Genomic DNA, 13,446 nt, shown 5'->3' with positions numbered 1-13,446 from the left:
GCATTTGTTGTACATACACATAGACAATAAATGAGGTACACACACTCAGAGACAAATCCAGCCAATAGGTTTTGTTATAGAAAAATATCTTTTCTTAGTTTATTTTAAGAACCACAGGTTCAAATTTTACATGTAATATCTCATTTGAAAGGTATTGCAGGTAAGTACTCTAGGAACTTTGAATCATTACTTTAGCATGTATACTTTTTACATAAAACACAATAAGCTGTTTTAAAAGTGGACACAGTGCAATTTTCACAGTTCCTGGGGGAGGTAAAGTAAAGTTAGTTTTGACAGGTAAGTAAGTCACTTACAGGTTTCAGTTTTTGGTCCAAGGTAGCCCACCGTTGGGGGTTCAGAGCAACCCCAAAGTTATCACACCAGCAGCTCAGGGCCGGTCAGGTGCAAAGGTCAAAGAGGTGCCCAAAACACATAGGCTTCAATGGAGAGAAGGGGGTGCCCCGGTTCCAGTCTGCCAGCAGGTAAGTACCCGCGTCTTCGGAGGGCAGACCAGGGGGGTTTTGTAGGGCACCGGGGGGGACACAAGTTAGCACAGAAAGTACACCCTCAGCAGCGCGGGGGCGGCCGGGTGCAGTGTGAAAACAAGCGTGGGGTTTCCTTCAGGTTTCAATGGGAGACCAAGGGGTCTCTTCAGCGGTGCAGGCAGGCAAGGGGGGGGGCTCCTCGGGGTAGCCACCACCTGGGCAAGGGAGAGGGCCTCCTGGGGGTCACTCCTGCACAGAAGTTCCGTTCCTTTAGGCGCTGGGGGCTTCGGGTGCAGGGTCTTTTCCAGCCGTCGGGAAATGGAGTTCAGACAGTCGCGGTCAGGGGGAGCCTGGGGATTCCCTCTGCAGGCGTCGCTGTGGGGGTTCAGGGGGGACAACTTTGGTTACTCACAGTCGTAGAGTCGCCGGAGGGTCCTCGCTGAGCTGTTTGTTCTCCACCAGTCGAGTCGGGGTCGCCGGGTGCAGTGTTGCAAGTCTCACGCTTCTTGCGGGGAGTTGCAGGGGTCGTAAATCTGCTCCTTGTAACAAAGTTGCAGTTCTTTTGGAGCAGTGCCGCTGTCCTCTGGAGTTTCTTGTCTTTTTCGAAGCAGGGCAGTCCTCAGAGGATTCAGAGGTCACTGGTCCCTTGGAAAGCGTCGCTGGAGCAGGGTTCTTTGGAAGGCAGGAGACAGGCCGGTGAGTCTGGGGCCAAGGCAGTTGGTGTCTTCTGTTCTTCCTCTGCAGGGGTTTTTCAGCTCAGCAGTCCTTCTTCTTGTAGTTGCAGGAATCTAGTTTCTAGGTTCAGGGAAGTCCCTTAAATACTAAATTTAAGGGCGTGTTTAGGTCTGGGGGGTTAGTAGCCAATGGCTACTAGCCCTGAGGGTGAGTACACCCTCTTTGTGCCTCCTCCCAAGGGGAGGGGGTCACATCCCTAATCCTATTGGGGGAATCCTCCATCTGCAAGATGGAGGATTTCTAAAAGTTAGAGTCACTTCAGCTCAGGACACCTTAGGGGCTGTCCTGACTGGTCAGTGACTCCTCCTTGTTGTTTTCTTTGTTTCCTCCAGCCTTGCCGCCAAAAGTGGGGAGCGTGGCCGGAGGGGGCGGGCAACTCCACTAAGCTGGAGTGTCCTGCGGTGCTGTGACAAAGGGGTGAGCCTTTGAGGCTCACCACCAGGTGTTACAGCTCCTGCCTGGGGGAGGTGTTAGCATCTCCACCAAGTGCAGGCTTTGTTACTGGCCTCAGAGTGACAAAGGCACTCTCCCCATGGGGCCAGCAACATGTCTCTAGTGTGGCAGGCTGCTGGAACCAGTCAGCCTACACAGATAGTCGGTTAAGTTTCAGGGGGCACCTCTAAGGTGCCCTCTTGGGTGTATTTTACAATAAAATGTACACTGGCATCAGTGTGCATTTATTGTGCTGAGAAGTTTGATACCAAACTTCCCAGTTTTCAGTGTAGCCATTATGGTGCTGTGGAGTTCGTGTAAAACAGACTCCCAGACCATATACTCTTATGGCTACCCTGCACTTACAATGTCTAAGGTTTTGCTTAGACACTGTAGGGGCACAGTGCTCATGCACTGGTACCCTCACCTATGGTATAGTGCACCCTGCCTTAGGGCTGTAAGGCCTGCTAGAGGGGTGTCTTACCTATACTGCATAGGCAGTGAGAGGCTGGCATGGCACCCTGAGGGGAGTGCCATGTCGACTTACTCATTTTGTTCTCACTAGCACACACAAGCTGGTAAGCAGTGTGTCTGTGCTGAGTGAGGGGTTTTCAGGGTGGCACAATACATGCTGCAGCCCTTAGAGACCTTCCCTGGCATCAGGGCCCTTGGTACCAGAGGTACCAGTTACAAGAGACTTATCTGGATGCCAGGGTGTGCCAATTGTGGAATCAAAAGTACAGGTTATGGAAAGAACACTGGTGCTGGGGCCTGGTTAGCAGGCCTCAGCACACTTTCAATTCAAAACATAGCATCAGCAAAGGCAAAAAGTCAGGGGGTAACCATGCCAAGGAGGCATTTCCTTACACAACCCCCGCCCAAACGAAAGAGGATGAGACTAACCTTTCCCAAGAGAGTCTTCATTTTCTAAGTGGAAGAACCTGGAAAGGCCATCTGCATTGGCATGGGCAGTCCCAGGTCTGTGTTCCACTACAAAGTCCATTCCCTGTAGGGAGATGGACCACCTCAACAGTTTTGGATTTTCACCTTTCATTTGCATCAGCCATCTGAGAGGTCTGTGGTCAGTCTGAACTAGGAAGTGAGTACCAAAGAGGTATGGTCTCAGCTTCTTCAGGGACCAAACCACAGCAAAGGCCTCCCTCTCAATGGCACTCCAACGCTGCTCCCTGGGGAGTAACCTCCTGCTAATGAAAGCAACAGGCTGGTCAAGGCCATCATCATTTGTTTGGGACAAAACTGCCCCTATCCCATGTTCAGAGGCATCTGTTTGCACAATGAATTGCTTGGAGTAATCTGGAGCTTTTAGAACTGGTGCTGTGCACATAGCTTGTTTCAGGGTGTCAAAGGCCTGTTGGCACTCTACAGTCCAGTTTACTTTCTTGGGCATTTTCTTGGAGGTCAATTCTGTGAGGGCTGTCACTATTGATCCATATCCCTTCACAAACCTCCTATAGTACCCAGTCAAGCCAAGGAATGCCCTGACTTGAGTCTGGGTTTTTGGAGTTACCCAGTCCAGAATAGTCTGGATCTTGGGTTGGAGTGGCTGAACTTGGCCTCCACCTACAAGGTGTCCCAAGTAAACCACAGTTCCCTGCCCTATCTGGCACTTGGATGCCTTGATAGAGAGGTCTGCAGATTGCAGAGCCTTCAAAACCTTCTTCAGGTGGACCAGGTGATCCTGCCAGGTGGAGCTGAAGACAGCAATATCATCAAGATAAGCTGCACTACAGGATTCCAACCCAGCAAGGACTTGATTCACCAACCTTTGGAAGGTGGCAGGGGCATTCTTTAAACCAAAGGGCATAACAGTAAACTGATAATGCCCATCAGGTGTGGAGAATGCTGTCTTTTCTTTTGCTCCAGGGGCCATTTTGATTTGCCAGTACCCTGCTGTTAAGTCAAAGGTACTTAAGAATTTGGCAGCCCCTAATTTGTCTATGAGCTCATCAGCTCTAGGAATGGGATGGGCATCTGTCTTGGTGACAGAGTTGAGACCTCTGTAGTCCACACAAAACCTCATCTCTCTCTTTCCATCTTTGGTGTGAGGTTTGGGGACTAAGACCACTGGGCTAGCCCAGGGGCTGTCAGAGTGCTCTATTACTCCCAATTCCAGCATCTTGTGGACTTCCACCTTGATGCTTTCCTTAACTTGGTCAGACTGTCTAAATATTTTGTTTTTGACAGGCATGCTGTCTCCTGTGTCCACATCATGGGTACACAGGTGTGTCTGACCAGGGGTTAGGGAAAAGAGTTCAGCAAACTGCTGCAGGACCTTCCTACAGTCAGATTGCTGTTGGCTAGAGAGGGTGTCTGAGTAGATCACTCCATCTACTGAGCCATCTTTAGGGTCTGATGAGAGGAGATCAGGGAGAGGTTCACTCTCAGCTTCCTGGTCCTCATCTGTTACCATCAACAGATTTACATCAGCCCTGTCATGGAAGAGCTTAAGGCGGTTCACATGGATCACCCTCTTGGGGCTCCTGCTTGTGCCCAGGTCCACCAGGTAGGTGACCTGACTCTTCCTCTCTAGTACTGGGTAAGGGCCACTCCATTTGTCCTGAAGTGCCCTGGGAGCCACAGGCTCCAGAACCCAGACTTTCTGCCCTGGTTGGAATTCAACCAGTGCAGCCTTTTGGTCATACCACAACTTCTGGAGTTGTTGGCTGGCCTCAAGGTTTTTACTTGCCTTTTCCATGTACTCTGCCATCCTTGAGCGAAGGCCAAGTACATAGTCCACTATGTCTTGTTTAGGCTCATGAAGAGGTCTCTCCCAGCCTTCTTTAACAAGAGCAAGTGGTCCCCTTACAGGGTGGCCAAACAGAAGCTCAAAGGGTGAGAACCCTACTCCCTTCTGAGGCACCTCTCTGTAAGCGAAAAGCAGACATGGAAGGAGGACATCCCATCTCCTTTTGAGTTTTTCTGGGAGCCCCATGATCATGCCCTTTAATGTCTTGTTGAATCTCTCAACAAGGCCATTAGTTTGTGGATGATATGGTGTAGTGAATTTATAAGTCACTCCACACTCATTCCACATGTGTTTTAGGTATGCTGACATGAAGTTGGTACCTCTGTCAGACACCACCTCCTTAGGGAAGCCCACTCTGGTAAAGATACCAATGAGGGCCTTGGCTACTGCAGGGGCAGTAGTCGACCTAAGGGGAATAGCTTCAGGATACCTAGTAGCATGATCCACTACTACTAGGATGTACATATTTCCTGAGGCTGTGGGAGGTTCTAGTGGACCAACTATGTCCACACCCACTCTTTCAAAGGGGACCCCCACCACTGGAAGTGGAATGAGGGGGGCCTTTGGGTGCCCACCTGTCTTACCACTGGATTGACAGGTGGGGCAGGAGAGGCAAAACTCCTTAACCTTCTGGGACATATTGGGCCAGTAGAAGTGGTTGACTAACCTCTCCCACGTCTTGGTTTGTCCCAAATGCCCAGCAAGGGGAATATCATGGGCTAAGGTCAGAATAAACTCTCTGAAACCCTGAGGCACCACCACTCTCCTAGTGGCACCAGGTTTGGGATCTCTTGCCTCAGTGTACAGGAGTCCATCTTCCCAATAGACCCCATGTGTTCCATTTTTCTTGCCTTTGGACTCTTCAGCAGCTTGCTGCCTAAGGCCTTCAAGAGAGGGACAGGTTTCTTGTCCCTTACACAACTCTTCCCTTGAGGGTCCCCCTGGGCCCAAGAGCTCAACCTGATAAGGTTCCAGCTCCATAGGCTCAGTTCCCTCAGAGGGCAGAACTTCTTCCTGAGAAGAGAGGTTCTCTTTTTCTTGTTGTGTTGCAGCTGGTTTCCCAGCTGACTTTCCTTTCCTTTTCTCTTGGTAGGCTGGGCTATTCTTCCAGACTCCAGCTCTACTTTTTCACCCTGTGCCTTGCACTGTGCCCTTGTCTTGACACACACCAGTTCAGGGATACCCAGCATGGCTGCATAGTTTTTAGTTCTACCTCAGCCCATGCTGAGGACTCCAGGTCGTTTCCAAGCAAACAGTCTACTGGGATATTTGAGGAGACCACCACCTGTTTCAGGCCATTGACCCCTCCCCACTCTAAAGTTACCATTGCCATGGGATGTACTTTAGTTTGATTGTCAGCATTGGTGACTGGATAGGTTTGTCCAGTCAGGTATTGGCCAGGTGAAACCAGTTTCTCTGTCACCATGGTGACACTGGCACCTGTATCCCTCAGGCCCTCTACACTTGTCCCATTAATTAAGAGCCGCTGCCTGTATTTTTGCATGTTAGGGGGCCAGGCAGCCAGTGTGGCTAAATCCACCCCACCCTCAGAGACTAATGTAGCTTCAGTGTGACACCTGATTTGCTCTGGGCACACTGTTGATCCCACTTGGAGACTGGCCATTCCAGTTTTAGCTGGATGGGAGTTAGAAGTGGTATCTTTCTTGGGACAGGCCTTGTCTCCAGTTTGGTGTCCAGACTGACTACAGCTACGACACCAGGCCTTTTTGGGATCAAAGTTTTTACCCTTGTACCCAGAATTGTTTTGTGAAGAGGCTCTGGGCCCACCCTCCTGTGCAGGTTTTTGGGGGCCTGTAGAAGACTCTTTACTATTTTTGTTTTTGGCTGTCTCACCACCCTTCCCCTGGGGAGGTTTTGTGACCCCTTTCTTTTGGTCACCCCCTGTGGAAGTTTTGGACACCCTAGTCTTGACCCAATGGTCCGCCTTCTTTCCCAATTCTTGGGGAGAAATTGGTCCTAGGTCCACCAGATGCTGATGCAGTTTATCATTGAAACAATTACTTAACAGGTGTTCTTTCACAAATAAATTGTACAGCCCATCATAATCACTTGCACCACTGCCTTGAATCCAACCATCTAGTGTTTTTACTGAGTAGTCTACAAAGTCAACCCAGGTCTGGCTCGAGGATTTTTGAGCCCCCCTGAATCTAATCCTATACTCCTCAGTGGAGAATCCAAAGCCCTCAATCAGGGTACCCTTCATGAGGTCATAAGATTCTGCATCTTTTCCAGAGAGTGTGAGGAGTCTATCCCTACACTTTCCTGTGAACATTTCCCAAAGGAGAGCACCCCAGTGAGCTTTGTTCACTTTTCTGGTTACACAAGCCCTCTCAAAAGCTGTGAACCATTTGGTGAGGTCATCACCATCTTCATATTTTGTTACAATCCCTTTGGGGATTTTCAACATGTCAGGAGAATCTCTGACCCTATTTATGTTGCTGCCACCATTGATGGGTCCTAGGCCCATCTCTTGTCTTTCCCTTTCTATGGCTAGGATCTGTCTTTCCAAAGCCAATCTTTTGGCCATCCTGGCTAACTGGATGTCCTCTTCACTGGAGTTATCCTCAGTGATTTCAGAGGTGCTGGTCCCTCCTGTGAGGGAGCCAGCATCTCTGACTATTATTGTTGGAGTCAGGGCTTGAGAAGCCCTGTTCTCCCTAGATAGGACTGGTGGGGGGGAATCACCCTCCAAGTCACTATCATCATCCTCTGTGTTGCCATCCACAGAGGGGTTGGCTCTATCATACTCTGCCAACAGCTCCTGGAGCTGTAGTTTGGTAGGTCTGGAGCCCATTGTTATTTTTCTTATTTTACAGAGTGACCTTAGCTCTTTCATCTGGAGATGGAGATAAGGTGTGGTGTCGAGTTCCACCACATTCATATCTGTACTAGGCATTATTCTTCTAAAAGTTGGAATGCTTTTTAAGAATCTAAAACTAGTTCTAGAATCCAATTCAAACTTTTACAAACTTTTAAACTCTAAAAGAAATGCTAACAGGGACTAACACAAGGCCCTAGCAGGACTTTAAAGAATTTAGAAAAATTTCAGATTGCAAAAATCAATTTCTAATGACAATTTTTGGAATTTGTCGTGTGATCAGGTATTGGCTGAGTAGTCCAGCAAATGCAAAGTCTTGTACCCCACCGCTGATCCACCAATGTAGGAAGTTGGCTCGGTATGTGCTATTTCAAAGTAAGGAATAGCATGCACAGAGTCCAAGGGTTCCCCTTAGAGGTAAAATAGTGGTAAAAAGAGATAATACTAATGCTCTACTTTGTGGTAGTGTGGTCGAGCAGTAGGCTTATCCAAGGAGTAGTGTTAAGCATTTGTTGTACATACACATAGACAATAAATGAGGTACACACACTCAGAGACAAATCCAGTCAATAGGTTTTGTTATAGAAAAATATATTTTCTTAGTTTATTTTAAGAACCACAGGTTCAAATTTTACATGTAATATCTCATTTGAAAGGTATTGCAGGTAAGTACTCTAGGAACTTTGAATCATTACTTTAGCATGTATACTTTTTACATAAAACACAATAAGCTGTTTTAAAAGTGGACACAGTGCAATTTTCACAGTTCCTGGGGGAGGTAAAGTAAAGTTAGTTTTGACAGGTAAGTAAGTCACTTACAGGTTTCAGTTTTTGGTCCAAGGTAGCCCACCGTTGGGGGTTCAGAGCAACCCCAAAGTTATCACACCAGCAGCTCAGGACCGGTCAGGTGCAAAGGTCAAAGAGGTGCCCAAAACACATAGGCTTCAATGGAGAGAAGGGGGTGCCCCGGTTCCAGTCTGCCAGCAGGTAAGTACCCGCGTCTTCGGAGGGCAGACCAGGGGGGTTTTGTAGGGCACCGGAGGGGACACAAGTTAGCACAGAAAGTACACCCTCAGCAGCGCGGGGGCGGCCGGGTGCAGTGTGAAAACAAGCGTCGGGTTTCCTTCAGGTTTCAATGGGAGACCAAGGGGTCTCTTCAGCGGTGCAGGCAGGCAAGGGGGGGGCTCCTCGGGGTAGCCACCACCTGGGCAAGGGAGAGGGCCTCCTCGGGGTCACTCCTGCACAGAAGTTCCGTTCCTTTAGGCGCTGGGGGCTGCGGGTGCAGGGTCTTTTCCAGCCATCGGGAAATGGAGTTCAGACAGTCGCGGTCAGGGGGAGCCTGGGGATTCCCTCTGCAGGCGTCGCTGTGGGGGTTCAGTGGGGACAACTTTGGTTACTCACCGTCGTAGAGTCGCTGGAGGGTCCTCCCTGAGCTGTTTGTTCTCCACCAGTCGAGTCGGGCCGCCGGGTGCAGTGTGGCAAGTCTCACGCTTCTTGCGGGGAGTTGCAGGGGTCTTTAAATCTGCTCCTTGTAACAAAGTTGCAGTTCTTTTGGAGCAGTGCCGCTGTCCTCTGGAGTTTCTTGTCTTTTTCGAAGCAGGGCAGTCCTCAGAGGATTCAGAGGTCGCTGGTCCCTTGGAAAGCGTCGCTGGAGCAGGGTTCTTTGGAAGGCAGGAGACAGGCCGGTGAGTCTGGGGCCAAAGCAGTTGGTGTCTTCTGTTCTTCCTCTGCAGGGGTTTTTCAGCTCAGCAGTCCTTCTTCTTGTAGTTGCAGGAATCTAGTTTCTAGGTTCAGGGAAGGCCCTTAAATACTAAATTTAAGGGCGTGTTTAGGTCTGGGGGGTTAGTAGCCAATGCCTACTAGCCCTGAGGGTGAGTACACCCTCTTTGTGCCTCCTCCCAAGGGGAGGGGGTCACATCCCTAATACTATTGGGGGAATCCTCCATCTGCAAGATGGAGGATTTCTAAAAGTTAGAGTCACTTCAGCTCAGGACACCTTAGGGGCTGTCCTGACTGGTCAGTGACTCCTCCTTGTTGTTTTCTTTGTTTCCTCCAGCCTTGCCGCCAAAAGTGGGGGCTGTGGCCGGAGGGGGCTGGCAACTCCACTAAGCTGGAGTGTCCTGCGGTGCTGTGACAAAGGGGTGAGCCTTTGAGGCTCACCGCCAGGTGTTACAGCTCCTGCCTGGGGGAGGTGTTAGCATCTCCACCAAGTGCAGGCTTTGTTACTGGCCTCAGAGTGACAAAGGCACTCTCCCCATGGGGCCAGCAACATGTCTCTAGTGTGGCAGGCTGCTGGAACCAGTCAGCCTACACAGATAGTCAGTTAAGTTTCAGGGGGCACCTCTAAGGTGCCCTCTTGGGTGTATTTTACAATAAAATGTACACTGGCATCAGTGTGCATTTATTGTGCTGAGAAGTTTGATACCAAACTTCCCAGTTTTCAGTGTAGCCATTATGGTGCTGTGGAGTTCGTGTAAAACAGACTCCCAGACCATATACTCTTATGGCTACCCTGCACTTACAATGTCTAAGGTTTTGCTTAAACACTGTAGGGGCACAGTGCTCATGCACTGGTACCCTCACCTATGGTATAGTGCACCCTGCCTTAGGGCTGTAAGGCCTGCTAGAGGGGTGTCTTACCTATACTGCATAGGCAGTGAGAGGCTGGCATGGCACCCTGAGGGGAGTGCCATGTCGACTTACTCATTTTGTTCTCACTAGCACACACAAGCTGGTAAGCAGTGTGTCTGTGCTGAGTGAGGGGTTTACAGGGTGGCACAATACATGCTGCAGCCCTTAGAGACCTTCCCTGGCATCAGGGCCCTTGGTACCAGAGGTACCAGTTACAAGGGACTTATCTGGATGCCAGGGTGTGCCAATTGTGGAATCAAAAGTACAGGTTAGGGAAAGAACACTGGTGCTGGGGCCTGGTTAGCAGGCCTCAGCACACTTTCAATTCAAAACATAGCATCAGCAAAGGCAAAAAGGTCAGGGGGTAACCATGCCAAGGAGGCATTTCCTTACACATACCCTCGGCCATCACACCGATGAGCACTGCGTCCCACAACATGACACCACTTTTCATATAGAAGACAATCTACTCAGATCCATATATGATGTGCTGCTCCAGTCCATGTTTCTTCTTTAAATTCTGGGACTTGTAGTCCTGTTTTGCAACGAAATAAACAAGAGTACAAGCTCTAGAATTCAAAGGAAAAAAAAAGATTTGGAGCAGTTCGTTATACAGGCACATGGGAAACTTGCCAGGGCTGCTTTCACATAGGTCCAAAACAAAACCGCCAACCTCGTAACATATCCTATATGATGTGGGATGCTACATGTATGCGTTTCAGAGCCCCGTGTAGGGGGAGTAAGCGTGACATATGCTACCATACAAGGCTGCACGGCTACCACTACACGTTAGCTGCAGAGACCGGATGAATACCTGTAAGGGTTGGAGTCCACCACCTCGGCGCTCATGGTCTCAATCCTGGCCCTCTGGTTCATGGAGCCCCCGCCGTGTGTCACGGTCTGCGCCTCCTGCTGCTGGGCTCTCACCCTGCCCAGCTCCTCCTCCAGCTCCCGGATCTTGGACTGCAGCTTCTCCACCAGGCTGGCAGATGCCATCTTGCCGGTCCCCACTACACACCTCTCAATGGCGATGCTGGCTCCGGAGCGGCCTGAGTGACACGTCGGTGCCCAGAGGGAGGAGGACCGAGTCCGGACCAGCTGGAACCACAAACCTCTCAGCTGAGGCGTGATTACTTCCTGTTAGAGGAATAACCCCTAGCGCGGCGACGCACGCACGTGACGACATGACGTCATGCACCATGCGTGGGCTGTGTAGTTAACCCACTGTACTCAAAATTCGTTTTCTGTAATTTGTATCTTTTTTATTACTCGTCCGCGGCAACTGAAGTAAACACTCTATGCAAGGGCAAATATGAAGCGTGTTTGTGTTTTCGCATTTTCACCATTTGCAACATCGTTTGTAGCGTATGTTCAGAGCTGCTCTTTTAATCATTTTAAAAAGTAATGTGAATGTGGGTGTCAGCTGTTTTTATGAAAGAAAACTAGTATTGGTGTGCAGAATTTTTTGAACGGGAGAAAGAAGACGTAATCATTTCGTGCACAAAAATCGGGCTAATTTCTGCTAAATGGGTACAGTTGGTACATACCAGAGTAATCAGTTATTAAGTGTTCACAGCTCTAAAGCTGTAAGCATCCAAAATTCTATGTCAGGACCTTTGAGGCTTCGGATTATGCTTTCTCTTTCTTTACTGTCAACACACAGCAGCCAATAAAAAAAACAACACTACATTTCCCAATAGCTTTGGAGCTTTGTGACCCCCAATCAGAGCCCACCATGTAGTATATAGATTGTAAACACTAAAGTCTGTCCTCTTTCTTTGCTGCTTCAACGCAGAGCTAAGTACTTCACATTTTCCCTTATGCTATTGTGGAGCAACAATACTATTGTTTATATGTTCGGTGTGGCTTATTGCCTTCAGGCACCTTAATTTTGTTGGATTGCTTATCACGCTCGTAGTGCAAGTGTCACATCTGCATCGGCGTGATTCTAGCCCATTCAATTGCCGTCGGTCAGGAGTGAGAGGGGAGGCCGCGCTAGTGCCTGGAGCAGTCCGCTTTCTGTTGTTGTCCTTGTGTCTGTGCACAGACCCGTTCTTGGGATCGGTGTGAGCATGCTACTTCGACAGAACACGGCTTCCCTTTTTGCTCCGTGTGCCACCTGCTCTACGCCCAGAGGGGCTGCAATAAAACAATAGAGCTTGGCTCTAGGGGATTTCTGGTGCTTTCTCCTCTGCTTCTTATTTGAAAACACTGGCAGGGAAGTTTCAACCTCCCTTTTAGCACCTGGGTGTCCCCCCATTAATATTAACTGTGCACATGCATTTGGAACCTCTTTTATTTTGTATTATATATTGCACTGGAAACCATGGCCAAACAATATCCATATGATGATCAGTGTGGGGCTTATGATACTGGCCATCATGACCAGCACATGGAAGAGCGCCTCGTGGAGGCATTGGACTTCCACGTTAAGGATTCAGTAAATAAGGCTTTAGTGAAAGCCCTGCGCCCTTTTGCACAACTGATTTTAAACTTTGGAGTTAGGCGCTTTGGCTGAGGGTTGGAGAACCCCACTCCTGTAGAGGTCAATATAAATGAGTCTGGCTGGTCAACATATGACCCTTTGGAACAGACCATTAATGCGGTCCTGAATGATCACAAGTATGATGCTTTTAGGAGTCATTAAGCTACTCCTTCCTTTCAAACTACACAAAATATGTCTGATGAGTCCAGTTCTTCTGATTCAGAGGATAATTCGACTCCTGACAAAAACCAGGGCAAGCACAATCGTAAGACTCATCATGCTGAGGAACCTTTGATTCCCCCCCAGAAAGAATTTACAATTTGATCCTGATGCTACCGTACATCCCAGGTCCATGGAATGGACTCCATGTCAAGAGGTGGCAGGGTATGTTCAATCAAGACTTCGGAAAAGTTTTGAGAAGGACATTCGCAACACACTGCGTTTTTAGTACCCCAGCCCTGTTCTCTACAGCAAAGTTGCAGAGACACCTGAACTAGATCCTCACATGGCGACCTTCCTTAAGAAGTATGCCACGGACACGAAAAAAAGCATTGATAGAGCCTGGCGGGGATGTCAGGACAAGTTATCAGATATTTCTGGACGCCTCACTAAGATTTTAGATTTAGCGGTTCAGGCCATGGAGACACAAGAAGTAATAGACCCTGATGTTCTGTTAGAATGGGCCCTAAGAGCCATCTGTTTATTAGGAAACGCCAATTACTCGATTACCACGGAACGTAGGAAGTCTCTTCCTCTGCGTATTGATCCCAAATTGGTAGAGTTAGCGCTATCTGATGCAGGTCCAGTGGCTAATGGACTATTGTTTTGCGACAGGTTCATCAAAGACCTGGCCAAATATGTGGCTACCTTCTTGGCTTTGGATAAGGCCCAAACTTCAATCAAGAAGGTATTTAACAGTGGCATTTTTTGTAGAGCCGGACACTTCGGAGGTCGAGCGCCAGGCTGGTTCAGTCCCCAGACCTCTTGTTCAGGGGCCTCTGGCTACCAAACCAATTTAAACTTTTACCCATCGAGAGGCAGAGGCTACAGAGGCCGCAATCCCAGAGGGCCT

The 13,446-nt window shown here is 49.0% G+C and overlaps 1 protein-coding gene across 2 annotated transcripts in view; it reads right to left on the bottom strand.

Moving 5' to 3' along the window:
* UBA5 (ubiquitin like modifier activating enzyme 5) overlaps window positions 1-11,039 on the bottom strand; it is a 59,865-nt gene extending 48,826 nt beyond the window's left edge. The window contains exon 1 of one of the 2 annotated variants that reach the window (XM_069211894.1): window positions 10,704-11,039. Coding sequence is in view for 1 of the 2 variants with exons in the window: in XM_069211895.1 (XP_069067996.1) it covers window positions 10,704-10,885 (182 nt within the window). In the remaining variant the exon portion in view is untranslated. The remainder of the gene's footprint in view (window positions 1-10,703) is intronic. The other variant, XM_069211895.1, reaches the window with a different exon arrangement.
* Window positions 11,040-13,446: the final 2,407 nt, after the last annotated feature.

Source organism: Pleurodeles waltl, chromosome 10 (assembly GCF_031143425.1).
Source record: "Pleurodeles waltl isolate 20211129_DDA chromosome 10, aPleWal1.hap1.20221129, whole genome shotgun sequence".
Classification (NCBI taxonomy): Eukaryota; Metazoa; Chordata; class Amphibia; order Caudata; family Salamandridae; genus Pleurodeles; species Pleurodeles waltl.
This window is presented reverse-complemented; position numbering and strand designations above follow the sequence as displayed.